This window comes from Saimiri boliviensis, chromosome 19 (assembly GCF_048565385.1).
Source record: "Saimiri boliviensis isolate mSaiBol1 chromosome 19, mSaiBol1.pri, whole genome shotgun sequence".
Taxonomy (NCBI): domain Eukaryota; kingdom Metazoa; phylum Chordata; class Mammalia; order Primates; family Cebidae; genus Saimiri; species Saimiri boliviensis.
This window is the reverse complement of record NC_133467.1, coordinates 31,985,424-32,002,066: the sequence shown is the minus strand read 5'-3', so window position 1 is coordinate 32,002,066 and position 16,643 is coordinate 31,985,424. Positions and strand designations below refer to the sequence as shown.

At 48.6% G+C, this 16,643-nt stretch overlaps 1 protein-coding gene across 1 annotated transcript; it reads left to right on the top strand.

The window, feature by feature from the left end:
* The first annotated feature begins 260 nt into the window (after positions 1-260).
* Positions 261-16,177, top strand: FCRL6 (Fc receptor like 6). Its single transcript, XM_074390099.1, has 10 exons — positions 261-419; positions 4,908-4,928; positions 6,449-6,715; positions 7,196-7,480; positions 7,636-7,917; positions 8,326-8,451; positions 11,675-11,740; positions 12,425-12,496; positions 13,918-13,949; positions 14,026-16,177. Exons 1-10 carry the CDS (start codon positions 389-391, stop codon positions 14,149-14,151), a joined length of 1,308 nt encoding a protein of 435 aa, XP_074246200.1. The 5' UTR covers positions 261-388; the 3' UTR covers positions 14,152-16,177.
* Positions 16,178-16,643: the final 466 nt, after the last annotated feature.

The following is a 16,643-nucleotide window of genomic DNA, read 5'->3' as shown; positions in this document are numbered from 1 at the left end:
CAGGCTGAACGATGCTGAGGCCAAGCACATTCAGGCAGACTCTGGATCTTTCTAATGGAGGTGTCCCATAGCCATGGTCCATCCCGGTTCCCTGGCATGGGCTTGTTGAAGCCACAGAAAATGTCAGGGATTCATTAGTGATTTACCGACTCCGTCGTGCTTCACATTCAAGAAAACATATTCATGTAATACTTCTTCAACCAAAGAGGAAACACCAATTAGAGCTTTTTAAGTTTCTTTCTCACTTCCTTTTCAACTATCAAGCTGTGGCACCACCCAGCTCAGGTCACCCACCCAACCTTCGGGCCTGAGGCCTGGTTGCTCTCTGCCAGCTTCGCCCCTGCCTGAATCTGACCTGTGTTCCCTCCTCTGTGCCGATACAGGCCCCATGCTGCTCTGGACGGCTGTGCTGCTCTTCGGTAAGTCACTGAGCATGGGCATCCCCTCCCAGAGCACTAAGGATTAGAAGTCATCCTGAGACACCAAGTTCCTCATTATCCCTTTCCCAATTCCGGTGGGTTTGTGGCTGGAGCTCAAGACAGGTGGGTGCACCTGGGCATGCTCGGGAGAGACAGGCACTGGGATAGGAGGGTCTCCTCAGTGTTTCCTATTCGATTGTCCTGGGTTCTTGGCAGGGTACACCTTCGATGTGTCAGAGATAAGTTAGGGAGGCAGAAAAACACATTACAAGGTCTCCTTACACCCCAGTGACATTTCTACCTTGTGACATTGGGTTAAAATCCTCATCAGAGTTGCCTCGAAAAGCAATTGAGGTTACGGAAGGGAAGGGGACTGCTGGGGGCGACAGGGCCAGGGTCAGGGCAATGAGGGAAAACAGTCCCTAGCATTTTGCTTAGCAGTGGGAGGTGGAATTTTACAGGGTGATGTATTTTTATGGAGCCTCTGCATTTTCTTAGAACCAGTTAACAATGGCCAGCCTTCTCACCTGGTTGAAAGGCCTGTGCTCTGAGTAACCAAAGACCTTTTCAAATTGACAGTCTCTCTTCTGCCTACATCTTCTGTCTGTTGGGAGCTGTTTCAGATCCATGGACTGGTTTGTAGAATCAAATCCGTTATCCTAGCCAGGTCTCTCTTCTCTTCATTTCTCCTCATGCAGGTTACTTGTAACTGAGGGAGCTGGTCTAAGGGTACAGGACTGCATGGGAGGGTCACTGGGCTCCCCCAGACCCAGCTCAGTCTCGGCCAGTGTCATCTCTCTGCTACCTAAAAGAAATAATTCGCGCATATATTTTGTTTCACTTTATAGTTTCCAAGTGGACCTATGTTTTGTTTAATTCTTGATCCTAATGGCTCGTTGGCTGTTTGTTTTCATTGAACTAGAAAAGCAGAACTGTCCCTAAATATAACCTCTTCCTGAACAGACTTTTTGAGAATCTGACCCTGTGAGGAAAATGCCTGTCCCACTCAGTGTTCCTTCTCCAGCACAGCATGCTACGCTGTTTGTTCTATGGATGGGCATTTGGACAAATGAAAAGGTCTAATGCTCACACTGAGGCAGGGACGGGATGGCCTAGTGCCTAGACATACTCCAAGCAAAAGACTCCAAGGGGCAATTGGCGCTAACTTGCAAATTCATCTAGATACAGTCTGCGAGTATTCCAGCTTGGAACCCAGGACAGGGATGACAGACAGCAAAGGAGGAGAGAAGGGAGTCAGTGAGCAGCGGACTGGTGCACCGTGTAATGGAGAACCCAGCACCAGCAAATGTGGTCCCACTTGATGCTCAGGGACCCCGGAAAAACAGCCTAAAACACAGGCCCTGGGGCTGGGTGTATAGGAACATTTACCATACTGTAAGTGTAGAACTACTATTTCTGCTCTCTAGAGCAGGATGTGGTCACAATAAGTTGGTGGCTATTACTATTATTGGCTGTCAGGGCTCCAGGAGGCTAGGAACCCTGACGCTAGACATGCTGAAACCTGGCTGAATTCTAAATATGTATTTAACGTTTGGGAAAGTAGCCTTAATTTTCTTCTGAGCTGAACATTAGACAAATTCCGCCCTACCACTGGAGCCTGCCGCTAAATACTCACACAGCATCCACAGAAGGTGTGTCATGGGGTCCCATACAACCCTCCCAGCAATGTGGCTGCTGCAGCTTGGCACGGTAGCATGTCCCACCATGGTAGATCTCAGCGGTCAGACAGTTCTTCTTGTTAAGTTCAAAGCTGCCTCCCTGTCCCTCTAGCTTCCATTTCTGTCCTATAAAGTGAGTCAGAATAAGTCTCTCCCTTCTTTTAAGATTAGCCCACCAAGTATTTTGGGTACCTCCTCTGTTGCATGTTTCCCAGCTAAATATCTTCCAATGCCCCGACAACTCTAAGAGGAAATTATCCTGCTCCTAGAGTTGGTGGGGCCGGGGGAAGCTGCTGCCTTCATTATTCAGAACTGTATTATACAACTTGGTTTGACAGTAACTCTTGGCCACCTCAACACACTGTCACCTCATCTTCAGCATATGGCTGACGGAGGTCCCCAGCCCTCATTGCAGGAACTGCTGTGAGCAGGTGTCACCCACTGTGTATGTTCCCCGTTGGCTGCTTGTTTTGATTACAGGAGGCAATTTTGTAACCCCGCCTCCAAGATCTTGCAATATCATGAGCAGCAAGTCATTGGGATTTGGGGGCATGAGCTCATTTTAAGTGCATCTCTGCTTCCTGAGTGCCTTCTCTCTTGTTTCTGGTTTCGGTAGCCTCAACCCTGTTAGTTTAGAGAGGCGTCCCCAAACTTTTTACACAGGGGGCCAGTTCACTGTCCCTCAGACCGTTGGAGGGCTGCCACATACTGTGCTCCTCTCACTGACCACCAATGAAAGAGGTGCCCCTTCCTGAAGTGCAGCGGGGGGCCGGATAAATGGCCTCAGGGGGCTGCATGCCGCCCATGGGCCGTAGTTTGGGGATGCTGGTTTAGCACTTTGTAGCTGCAAAATTGTTTTCCAGTGAGGAGGGGAAGGGAAAGAAGACATAACTACAGAGTAAGGTCTCCCTCACTCTGGGGTCAGGCTCCTTTCTGCTTTCAGTTAATGTAGTAAACTCTTTCCCAGGCAGTGGGTCAATATAACCTTCACAACTACACTGTAAAAAAAAAAAAAAAAAAAAAAAAAGAATGACAATTATCGTATCTATCATGTGATATGACAGAACGAGATATTGAAGGCTCTGGAATTTAGACAACTTGTTCAAGGTCATACAGAAAGAGGGAAATTCACGACTCAAGTCCAGGTCATCTGATTCCAAATTCTGCATGCTTTCCACTACACCAAGCTGATAGACGGGGGTTAGAGGTGGAGATAGAGGGATGATAAGGAAAAGACTCATTGTTCTGTACACTCTTGAGAACTTATGACTGGGCTGACCCTGAGCTGAACAGAGAATTGAGCTGAAAGATGCCATCTGTGTCCAAAGCAGTGTAGAAAGTAAAGATGGCACCATATGACACAGCCAAACATCTGCTCTTGGAGGGTTTTCACTCACTCTTCCCAAAGCCAATCTTGCATTTTTTGGTGTTATGCAAAATACCTAGGATGTGTCAGCAATGAAGGACACAAGTAAATGTACGAGGATTGGCTGGACCCACTGCACTCAGCCTACATTCATTCATTGTTTCACCCTTGCCCCAAAGTCCAGAATATTGTTCACTGCTTCATATCCATCTATGCCCTTCAATTCAGGGTCTTCCATTGCTTGGGCTATTCAAACCTATCTAAGCCATATCTGTTATCATTTTGTAAGTTGGCCTCTCTTCCCAGGCCACCTATTCTCCTCACACATTCGCTCATTTAAAAGCATAAATGCAGCACACACAAGATGCAAGCATGTTGTGGGATGCACCTGGTTTGTCTGTAGTTCTCTCATTCATCCACGCTGCCTGACAATGTCTCACATCTTTAATGATTACTCTTACAGGGAACTTTGCCTCCTCAGTCTGATCATTTCCATACTCTTTTCACCAGAGCTCTGTGGACAGATAAGACCACAAGAATCAGCTCCTGCCCTTATGTATGGGTTCTCCTGCAGATGTTGGTGGTAGGACCCTCAGGCACATTTGTGCGAGAGCCTAGTCCTGTGTTTTCTACTTTTTGCTTCCCACCCCATATAACTGGATTCAAAAAAAAAGCATTCATGCATTTATTCAGCAGATGCTTACTGAACACAGACTATATTCCAGGCACAGATCCTAGGCATAGAAAATATGGCAATGAGTAAGATAGGCAGAGTCACCACTGCATGGGGCTTACATTCCAGATAGAGAGACAGGGGATAACATGTAGACAATTTAAGGAATAAGATAAATTCAAATAGTGATAAGTGCTTTGATGATAATATAATGGGGCATCATTTTAGTGATTGGGAAAAATTCTTTTGATTGGGATCCCAGGGAAGATCTGTTTGAGAGGCAGCGTTAAATCTAAATAGGGCAAAGAGTTCTAGGGAGATCTACCATAGACGTTGAGTGGTCAAGTGGCTGGGTGGTTGTATGGCTGGGTGGCTGGGTGGTTGGGTGGCTGGGTGGATAGGTGGCTGGGTGGCTGGGTGGTTGGTGGTTGTATGATGGGATGGCTAGGTGGCTGGGTGGTTAAGTGGTTGGATGGTTGAGTGGTTGGGTGATTGGTTGCTGGGATGTCTAGATGGGTGAGTGGTTGGGTGGCTGTGTAGTTGGACAGTTGGATGGTTGATGGCTGCGTTGCTTGGTGGTTGAGTGGCTATATGAAGGGATAGTTAGAAGGTTGTGTGGATGGGTGGGTGGGTGGTTTGGTGGCTGGGTGGTTGGATGTTTGGGTGGTTGGTTGAACGGGTGTAAGTCCCCATTGCTGAAGTGACAGGCCTCCCTGTCAGAAAGTTCTTTTTGCTACTTAACCTAGTTGTGTTACTTTGTTCTCTTGCAGTTCCCTGTGTTGGGAAAACTGGTAAGTTTTGTCCACATCTCTTCTAGCTCAAAGTATGTCTATGGGCCAAAACTTACTGGATGGGAACAGGACAGTGCCATGGGGTCACCCAGCAGCATCTGCAGAGCCACTCCAGACTAGGCCTCTTCCTCAATGATCTTGGCCTGTTCCCAGGAAGAGGAGACACCTAGAACTCCACTAGTCTAAGGCCAAGGGTAGTCCTAGGGTGACCCAAGCCTCAGCAGTGGGGTTCTAGGCCTCTATTCTATTTCCTTAAAGGTGACTATATCTCTGTCTTCTCTCTATGTGGATCTGGAGCTCCTATATTCTCAACTCAACAATACTGGGACTCCGTTCCTTCCTTTTATGTTCAGAGAAGCAGGCACCTTTGTCTGCTGATCAGTCTTCCTTCCTTCCTCAGATCCCCTTCCCTCCACCCCATTCTGTCCCACTGACCTCCATGGAGCTTTCTGTCAAATAGGAAAAATTCTCACCTATGAAATCTTGACCTCCAAGGATATGTTCTGTGACTCCAGGGGAACAGAGTTCAAACCAACACTTAGTGCTGCTAGAAAAAGCAGTTGTGGGAGCAAGGCTTACCATTTAGTGATGCAGTGAGCATCATTACTTCCAGGGTGAGGAGAGTGGGTCCTAAGGATCCAGAAGATACAGGCAAGAGCAGGGTGTGCTGGGGCTCCCTAACTGCTTACTCCTCATTACTCTCAGGCCATTAGGCCTGCTCAGAAGGTTGTCTGGGAATGGGGGTGTTTGGCTTATCAGAGATGATACAGCTAGGGTACAGGCTCAGATTGCCCTGCAGGTGATGGTGGATCCCTGGGAGCTCTTCTGCCCACATCAGGGCATAGAATACATTTCAGGAATAGTGACAGAGAGAACAGATCCCTTCCATGACAGTGGTGGAAGCTGAAACCCTGCCGAGTGGGGAGATGGAGGCTGGGCCTCGGAAAACCCACTGTGGAAGGCAGGAAGGAGACAGCTAAGGCTGTGGCCCCTCCAACACTCCCTGCCAACTGCTTTCTGGTGGACAGAGATGCCGCTGTTATCAGAAGTGAAGGCCGAAGACAGTGTCACACTAGGTAGCCAGAGGATGAGAAGTTAGTCCAGGCTGGAGGGAATTGAGCCAGGAGGAATGAGGCAAGACAAGGAACAGGATGAGTGCAAGGAAGCCAAGCTTGCCAAGGCAGACAGGAAAGTGCAGTATAAAGAAGACAAGGAGGGTGGGTAGGAAGAAAGCCAGAGAGAAGACACAGGGAGAGGAGAGAATGGGAGGGGAAGGGAAAGGAATAAAGAGAAAGAGGGAAGAGGAAGGAAAGAAGGAAAGAAGGAAAGGAAGGAGAGGGAGTGAAGGAAGTCCGGGTCCTGCCCCGCCCTGGCCGGCATGAAGGACTGGAGACAGAGACACTGCCCTGTGCCATCCAAGGGCCTCCATCCCCAGCAGAGGCCTTAGGCTGGGGTCAGCGGGAGAGAAGTGACCCATGGGAGCTGCTGCTCCAGGGTTTCCCTGTCTCTGTGTCTCACAGCCTGGCTGTGCCTCCAAGCCTGGCCAGACCCTGTGTTTGAAGGAGATGCCCTGACTCTGCGATGTCAGGGACGGAAGAATATATCAGTGTCTCAGGTGAAGTTCTACAAAGATGGGAAAGTCCTTCATTTCTATGAGGGAAAGCAGACTCTGTCCGTGGGAGCAGCAACACTGCAGAGCCGTGGCCAGTACCACTGCACCGGGCAGGTGATGTATATTCCACAGACGTTCACACTAATTTCAGAGGCTGCCATGGTTCAAGTCCGAGGTGAGTCACCAGCTTGGGAGTTTGTGGGGCAGGAGGTTCCATTCAGGGGTCCTGTCTCTAGGGGTCAGTAGCTCTCTGGGCAGGATCCCTGTCTCTGGCTGCCCCTCATGCTCGGCCAATGTGTGGTGCCCTGAGGTTTCCCAAGATGTTGTCTGAATGTCCCCCTCCCCACCATGGGACACATCTGGAACCAGGGGAAGGAGCAGGGAGATCCCTGGGAGGGGGTGCTGGGAGGAGGACGGACCGGTCCAGGCTCGCCCTCCCTTCTGCGGACTAGAAGACCTCGAAGGCCCCCACTGGCTGCGAGGGAGTCATTTCAGAGCTTGTGGGTGAGGGCAAGAGGACAGGTCCTGGGGATGAAACTGCCTCCCATCAGGGTCCCCAGGCTGCAGCATGGGATGAGCAGGAGCTCAGGCCTCAGCCTCCTGGGCTTCATCACCCTGGACTTGCCTCCTGAGACCTGGGCCTGCTTCTCCCCAGAGCTGTTCCCACCTCCTGTGCTGAGTGTCATCCCCTCTCCTGAGCCCCGAGAGGGGAGCCTGGTGACCCTGAGATGTCAGACAAAGCTACACCCCCTGAGGTCAGCCTTGAGGCTCCTCTTCTCCTTCCACAAGGACGGCCACACCTTGCAGGACAGGGGCCCCCTCCCAGAACTCTGCATCCCAGGAGTCAAGGGGGAAGACTCTGGGCTTTACTGGTGTGAGGCAGCCCTTGAGGGTGGCCAGGTCCAGAAGCAGAGCCCCCGGCTGGAGGTCAGAGTGCAGGGTAAGTGCACAAGGGTGGGGAGATGCCCCCAGGGGTCTGGGCATGGGGCAGTGGGACCCCCTGGGAGGAAGGGAGTTGGAGGAAGGGTCCCTGGAAGAGGAGGAAGCCAGGTCCTGGGTGGTCAGGCTGAACCTCCCACCCCATATGTGTCCCAGCTCCTGTGTCCCGCCCTGTGCTCACTCTGCAACACGGGCCCGCTGACCCTGCTGTGGGGGACGTGGTGCAGCTCCTCTGTGAGGCCCAGAGGGGCTCCCCTCCGATCCGGTATTCATTCTACCTTGATGAGAAGATTGTGGGGAACCACTCAGCTCCCTGTGGTGGATCCGCCTCCCTGCTCTTCCCGGTGAAGTCAGAGCATGATGCTGGGAACTACTCCTGCGAGGCTGAGAACAGTGTCTCCAGAGAGAGGAGTGAGCCCAGGAAGCTCTCTCTGAAGGGTGCGTTTTGTCCTTCACCAGAGCTTTGAGCCCCAGCAAGCTGACAGAGGTCAGATCTCACCCTCTGTGTACCTCCCACCGTGCCTGGCACAGTGCTGGACCCGTGGCAGCCACTGCATGACCAAGTGTGGACCCTAATTGGTCCATCTGTCCACTGAGCCTGGCAGGGAAATACTGAAGTCCATGAAGAGTGGGAAGCATCATGGGGGGAGCAGTCACGTGGTCGCTCACGGTGTCGCCATCATCCTTGCTGGCAGTGCCTGAGCCGTCCCTCGTGCCCATCTACAAGGCTCCTCCAGGCCAGACGGCTCCCCCAATACCAGTCATTCTGCCTCCTGTGCCAGGCTGGAATGCATTTCTGAATTTTATCCTCGGTGCTCATGGCCACCTTCCTCTCCCCATTTCCAGGTTCTCAAGCCTTGTCTACTCCCACCGGCAGCAACCGGCTGGTTCCTTGGCTGCCTGTGAGCCTGTTTGGCATGATGGTCATTGCTGCTGCATTTCTGGTTTATTTGAGACCCTGGAGAAAAGCTGGTCCGTAACTCTCCTTGGCTTTCTTAGCTGCCAAATCCCTGTGCCAGGCCCTGCCTAACCTTTGAAAAGCCAGAGTCTGACATGACCAGCCACTCTCTTCTCCTGGGTGCGGGGTGGGAAGAGGGACTTCTCTCCCTGTGTCACACAAAGGGGCACATGGAAGGACAGTTAATGCTTCCAAAACATGCACACACATGCACTCACTCACAGGCTCGCAGTCATCCAGAGATGCTCACAAACACGACCGCACACTCAGGCGTGAACAGAACATAAACCAAGGAATTATTACAAGCCAAACATGATGCATGTCAATGTCCTTTACATTAGAAAGACAATCTGTGGCTAGGAATATGACCGAAAAACAAACAAACAAAAAGACCGAGGTCTCCGCCTCTCGCTCTCATTGAGCTCAGCAGAGCTCCGGTCTGCTTAGCAGAGGAGAAAGACAGAACTACAGTGTATATGTACAGGCTCACACACACTCATGTTGTACAGTACTTTACTGTAGCAGAGTGTGCAGAGGAGATTAACTATCAGAAAGGAAATATGATCAACAAGACTGAGCAACGGCCTGGCCCCAACAGTACCTTCAGTTCCATAGCCTGGAGCCAGTTCACTGTAAGACTCCCTAAATCAGCTTCCTCTCCAGGGATACCCTAAGGGTTTAAGTTAATGAAGAGCATTTATCTAACACCTCATGTATTAGACTGGCACATAGTGGGTGCTCAGTAAATTCTCATTCTAATCTGAGCAGATCACACCAGCAGGTTCCCAGGCTGCCCTTTCTCCTCTGTGCATTCCCTAACGCTTGTAATCAAAGTTACTGAAAAGAAAAAGGTTGGTTAAAATTCTGATGTGGAGGAAAACAATCAGAAAAATGACATTGCAGGTTATCTATTTATTGTGATATTCCAGACACTCTTCTTCTTCCTGTCTCAGTCGTGATAATTAAGAATGAATGTTGGCTTTCATTCACGTGTGGCCACGCGTTTATTCCAACTCTACCTTTTGCTTGCCTCAGGCCACATGTAAAGAATGGCTACCAGTGCCAGAGCTGTCTGGTGTCAGTTCATTCCTAGGGCTTCAAATCTGCCCACAGAGGTTCGAATAAACTTCCTCCTCTGCAGGGCAATGTTTTTATTTTCTACTTGTCTAGGACAAAAGTCATTGCTCTCACAGACATCCAAAGCTATTTGCTTATTTAAGTTCGCAGCTCCCTCTGCTGAGAAATTTGGGATGAGCTTTCCAGGAACTGGGCCAGCCTGCCAATTAAGGAAGACCACCCAGTCATATGTTCAAAGCATTCCTTCCTGCATTCACCAGGGTGGCTGAAAGGGTCTCTCCCCATCCCTAGTCCCAACACCCCACCTCACCAGGCGCCTAGTGAGGGCTTGGACCAGACTTCAACTTCCTCTCCCCTTTTGAATTTGTAGTCTTCTGTCCATACAACTTCCTATCCCCACCCTTCTCACTAGTATTGAGTCTGGATTCAACATAGGCTAGGTTTGCTTTAAGGTATCCCTTCATAGTGGGGAAAAAGGAGAGGAGGCCCAGAGCTACTGGGGAGGCAGCTGGAGTAGGGAACCACAAACCAAAGATCTGTGAGTCGTATGTCATTGTGTCTAATAAAGTCTCCTCCAAATGTCCTCAGTAACACAGGAGCTTCTGTTTCTGTCCACTCACCTCTGAGTCAAAGCATTAAAGGCAGAGTAGCGCGTCACAATTTTCTCCCTCTCCAGCCACAGACAAGATGGTGAAAGTGCGGTCACTAGTGAAAGATCCTCAAGAAGAAGATGTCTTTCACAGGGAACAAAAGAGCATCCTCTTGATGTAGAGATTATATACCGTCACCACCAATCTTGAGCAGATGGGCTTCATTTTACCAAGGAGCCTGTCTCTCATGCAAACAGGACTACTGGGGGTGATCTTAATATCTCAGAATGTCGGGCACACAAAATATTCTTTAGAATATTGCTCAGAAAGTCACTTTCAGGACCAAATCTATAGCTACAGAGGAAAAACAGCCAGATCAATAGCCTTATTCTCCACACCCAGTTCTAAGAGACTCACAACCATTTCCAGATAGCATAGCCATTCTTCAACAAACAGAAATATGCCACCATCAAAGACGGTCAACAGATGTGATGTCCAAAGTCAATTTTTAGAACATTTGACCAATGGTGGTGTTACTGGAACGAGGATATGGTCATGCAAGGGGTCCACTTCAAAGTGCACTTACCTGCACATACAGGTTCTGCTGTGCTTGTTTAAAAGTGTTCCTTTTACTACCTGTTGTCACTCATCTCATAAAACAAAAGTCTGCCAAACTCATGGAACTCTTCATCGAATGGAGACTCCGAAGCTGAGGCTCATTTCTCAGCCCTGACAAATGAACATTGGAGAATGCTTAATCATCGGGGATCTGTCTAGGTGTCCATAAATGCCCTCTTGATTTTATAGAAGAAGCCATTCCCACATATTCTACCCCGTGATTCTGATGCTTTCCAGCTGTTAGAGTAGTAAGTATTTCTTGGGCACCAGGCATGAATCAAGTGTTCTAAAGTCTGCATGTGACCCAATTCCTGTCCCAGGAGTTACTGTTAAAGTTATGGAACCACGTGCTGTTTCAGAGTCAGTGTACTAATGGAGAAAAGGCATGAAACCTGCATTAAGATTCTGTCTCCACCACTTACGATGACCTTAAAGAAGACTCCTTCCTCAGCCTCAGTCACCTCATCTATGAAACGGAGATAAAAGTATCAACCTTTGCAAATGGTTGTGAAGAACATTAGACACCAAAGAATTAGAAAGTGGGGTGTTTTTGAAATCTATGTGCTGGTCACTGGTAGGTGCTTTACTAGGAAGATTATGTTTTATTTGGATTGCCTGGCATATAGTGTATGGTCAAAGTTATTAGCTTTTCTTCCTTCAGAAAAGTGACCTGACTGGTAAGCCTAGGCCCTCTCCATGCAAAAATGTGATCCATTCTTGCTGACCCTACTTCCTCCTAGTTTGTGATTCCCAAGGAGCCATCTGAGGTATTTTTTAAAGGAAACATCCCATTAAAAACCAACCATGTCCAGACCTGTGAATCAGCCCTCCTAATCAAATCAGCCTCAAACTTCCAGCGTCCTCTCTGCCATTCTTGCTCACAGCTTTCCTGTCCCCTGTCCCACGTGCCCTCTAAGGGATACTCAGTGAATTGTGCCTTTGTATCTCCTAGGACCCCTTCCATCCCAGATACCACCCACCACTCCAGGTGGAGAGAGGTGCTCACCATATGCCAATGGTAAGGACTTCCAGCAGGATGGTGCTCTGCCCATGTGGGCCAAGAAGAGCTTCTTAAGGGCAGTAAGAAGAAGGGAGCTCTCTCCAGATGACTCCAATTCCTGAGCCCTGTGTCTCAGGAATTGGAGTCATCTGGGAAAGGAAAGCAAACAGCTTCTAGGGAGGGCGTGGTGAGGGAGTGCTGTGGAGCTGGTGGTGAGAGAGGGAGGTGGGAAGGGAGCCAGGGCTGCCGGAGATGGGGCAGGGAAGGTTTGGACCAAGGGTTGGCCAACTTATGGGCCATAGTCCAAACCCAGCACACTGCCTATTTTTGTAGATAAAGTTTTACTATAACACAGACATGCTCATTTGTTTATTTTGTATGAGAGCTTTCATACTACAGAGTTGAATCATTGTGACAGAGACTATACAGCTCACAAAGCCAAAAATATTTACTGCCTTTTTGACAGAAAAAGTTGGTCAACCTCTGATTTAAACCATATCAGGGCTAGGGAAGCTGCAAAAAATTGCTAAGGGGTCCAGACTCCTCCTGCCATGATGGCTACCCCCACGTTAGTGACCAACCCCCATTGCCACTTATCACCATGACAGAGCCCCAGTGGGCTTCTCTCCATGTCTTCAGGACGCTTACGGCATGAGGTGGGAGAGTCAGGTGGATCCTCTTTCAGCCTCATTCCTTCTCCAGGGCATCACCAGGAAGAGAAAGGTGAAGGTGTCGTCTACTCTGTGCGGCGTGGGACCTCACGGAGGAGTGCAGGTGAGTGATCTCAGGCCAAACTTGGTACCTTTGCGAACAGAAGTTTTGGACCTATGATGAAAGTATCACTGCAACTGTCATTACCACCTTATCATTACTATCATTACTGTGACCACCACCATCACCAAGACCATCGTATTTACCTCCATTAGTGTCACCACCCTCTCCTCCTTCACTGCCATTTCCGCCTTCACACCATCATCCATGCTACCACCACCCATCTCCTCCTCCACAGCACACTCACCACAAACACCTCTAGGACCACTACACTCTCCCCATTCTCAGCATCATCTCCTCCACCACTGTTACCAGGGTAACTGCAGAGAGGTTTTTCTCCTTTCCCAAACACTGGGAAGGACAAAGAAAAGAGAAAAAAAAAATGATGCAATCTTCCTTTGCTCCAGAGTCTAAGTCTCAACAGGCCAGTTCCCACAATAAGATGGAGTCAAGAAGACCATGAGCTTCCGCCACAGCTGTCAGAGTCGGGTGGCAGAGATGGGGGAAAGGCTGGTCCTTTAACAGAGAAATAGGCCACATGGCATCATGGGAAGTGTGGGTTTCTGAGTCTCAGAACTGAGTTTGAAACCTCACTGTGGACTCGGCGAGTCAAGGGCCCTCTCTGAACCTAACCTATAAAGGGGAGACAATGCCTGCTTTGCAGGATTACTCTAAGTTGTTGGGAATGGAACCCAGGTTCTAGAAACAACCCTTAAAAATTGTCTACATGTGGGCCGGGCGCGGTGGCTCAAGCCTGTAATCCCAGCACTTTGGGAGGCCGAGGCGGGTGGATCACGAGGTCAAGAGATCGAGACCATCCTGGTCAACATGGTGAAACCCCGTCTCTACTAAAAATACAAAAAATTAGCTGGGCATGGTGGCACGTGCCTGTAATCCCAGCTACTCAGGAGGCTGAGGCAGGAGAATTGCTTGAGCCCAGGAGGCGGAGGTTGCGGTGAGCCGAGATCGCGCCATTGCACTCCAGCCTGGGTAACAAGAGCGAAACTCCGTCAAAAAAAAAAAAAAATTGTCTACATGTAATAGATGTTCAAAAACAGGAAGTTTTATTGTTGCTGTTGTTTTAATGTCTTACCTGCTCTGCTATTTCAATTCCTAGTCTGCAAAAATGGGGCGAATTGGCCTAGGATTTCTGTTCCTTCCTGCAAATGGCAGTAGGGAAATGAACAACCGAGGAGTCTCTTACCTGAGGGCAAGTTGCCCAGGACTTGAGGTCACACCACTGGTGTGTAGTCCATTCGGAACTAGAACCCAGGCATCTCAATTCGAGGTTGAGGAGTAAAAGGGATCTCTCCCACTGGGTTGCCTGGCTCTCCAGAAGAAGATAGCCAGCCAGGAGGGGTGGGAAGGAGAGGGACTTGCTGTGGCGCACAGAGACCTGACCTGAGCACACTCTTTCCCCACAGCCAGGCCTGCTGAGTTCACCGCAGGAATAAAGGTGAGCTGGGATCCCTGTTCCTTTCTCACCCTCTGTCTCACCTCTGCCTCCTCATCCTGAACCAACTCTTTCACAGGACAGTTCTGTCATCTATGCAGAGGTGAGATGCCTGCAGCCCAGTGAGGTTTCATCCAAGGAGTTGAACGTAAGAAGCAGGACCCTCCAAGACCCCCTTGGCGGCTGTGAGGAGGTTCTCTGCTAGTGATGGTGTTTTCCTGTCAACACGCGCCCATTCCCGGGCTCCAGTGCTCCCCGGGAGGACTGTGGACTCCTTGCCTCTTTTTGTGGGTCCTTCAGTTCCCAAGCCCAGCATCACAGAGCCCTTGAGCCCTTTTCCTGACCAGAAGAACCTGAACCCTGGGTTCTCCTCATAGCAGAAGACCAAGCAGTGGAGTGGGAACGGAGATGCCCCCACCAACAGACACACTTAAGTTCAAGCAGTGATACTGGACACAGAAGCCATAGATGTTTTCTTTCCATACAAGCATGTGTCAGAGTCAGGTCCCCCCAATATATATAATCATCTCCTCCACCACTGTAACCAGGATATATATATATATATGAAACAGTCATGTGCCACATAACATTTCAGTCAATGATGGACTGCATACACAACAGTGGTCCCAGAAGAGTATAATGGAGTTGAAAACTTCCTACTGCCTGGTGATATCATGGCTGCCTTAACATCACAGCACAACATTTCTCACGCGCTTGTGGTGACGCTGGTACAAACAAGCTACAGCTCTGCTAGTCACATAAAAATATAGCACATACAATTATGTACAGTAGCTCATATGTGATAATGATAAACAACTATGTTACTGGTTTATGTATTTATTATAACTTTATTTTTGAGATGAAGTCTTGCTCTGTCGCCTAGGCTGGAGGGCAGTGGCACGATCTTGGCTCACCGTCACCTCTGCCTCCCGGGTTCAAGCGATTCTCTTGCCTCAGCCTCCTAAGCAGCGGGGACTGTAGGCATGCGCCACCACGCCCAGCTAATTTTTGTATTTATCAGTAGAGATGGGGTTTCACCATGTTGGCCAGGCTGGTCTCAAACTCCTGACCTCAGGTGATCCACCCGCCTTGGCCTCGCAAAGTGCTGGGATTATAGGCATGAGCCACCACACCTGGTCCTGAATTTACTATAACTTTTTATTGTTATTTTGGAGGATATTCCCTCTACTTATTTAAAAAAAAAAAAAAAAGTTAACTATAAAACAGCCTCCAGCAGTTCCTTCAGGAGGTATCACAGGAGATGACAGCTCCATGCGTGTTATTGTCCCTGAAGATCTTCCAGTGGGACAAGATGAGGTGGTGGAGACAGTGATATTGATGATCCTGAGCCTGTGTAGGTCTCGGCCAATGTGTGTGTGTTTATTTATGTCTTAGTTTTTCACCAAAAAAAAAAGTTTAATAAAAAGTGAAAAAAATTAATAGAAAAGAGCTTATATAAAAATATGTTGTATAGTTGTACAACGTGTTTGTTTTAGTCTCAGTTTATTACAAAAGTCAAAAAGTTTTAAAAACCTAAAAAGTGTATAAAGTAAAAATGTTACACAGCGCTAAGGTTAATTTATTACTGAAGGAAAAAAAAAATGTTTTTTTTTTTTTTTTTTGAGACAGAGTCTCACTCTGCCCTCCAGGCTGGAGGGCAGTGGCATAATCTCGGGTCGCTGCAACCTCCGCCTCCCGGGTTCGAGTGATTCTCCTGCCTCAGCCTCCCGAGTTGCTGGGATGACAGGTATGTGCCACCACACCTGGTTAATTTTTGTGTTTTTAGTAGAGATGGGGTTTGGCCATGTTTGCCAGGCTGGTCTCGAACTCCTGGCCTCAAGTGATCCTCCCACCTTGGCCTCCCAAAGTGCTAAGATTACAGGCATGAGCCGTCACGCCCGGCCTGAAGAAAATATTTTTATGAATTTAGTGCAGTCTAAGCGTAGAGTGTTGATAAGGCCTTCAGTAGTGTACGGTAACGTCCCAGGCCCTCACAATCACACACCACTCACTCACTGACCCACCCAGAGCAACTCCAGCCCTGCAAGCTCCATTCAGGTATATATTTTTTTATCTTTTATATTGTATTTTTACTGTACCTTTTCTGTGGTTAGATATGTCAACTACAAAATATTATTGTATTACAGGTTGCCTATTATATTCAGGTTTATAGCCTAGAAGTAATAGGCTATACCAAAAAAGAAAATGAAAAACAAACAAACAAACAAACAAAAAAACCAAACAAACAAAAGAATAGGCTATACCCTATACCTATGTTAATAGGTGTGCAACAGGCTATACCATCTGGCTTTGTATAAGTACACACTGTGATGTTTGTATGGTGATGACATTTCCTAGCAACGCATTTCTCAGAATGCATCCCTGTCATTAAATGACTCGTGCATAATTTTGTACGTGTGTGTGCACATACGCTTCTCTTATGGTCCTCAGTCCCTTTGAATATGCTCACCTTGACGCTGAAAAGAAAGAGCATCTGCTGCCCTTTCAGAGCCCTTGGCAAGTCAGAACTGCTTCGAGCTGTATTTGCATGGACTTATTTTAAAAAGAAAAAAAACACACACATTGTAATTTTGCCCTGCTGTCTGCTTTTTCTCATCACTGGCCCCTTTCTCAGTCCAGAGGCCAATAGATGGAGAGGGAAAAGAAGTGAATGAAAGGGGCACTGTTGTCGAGTGG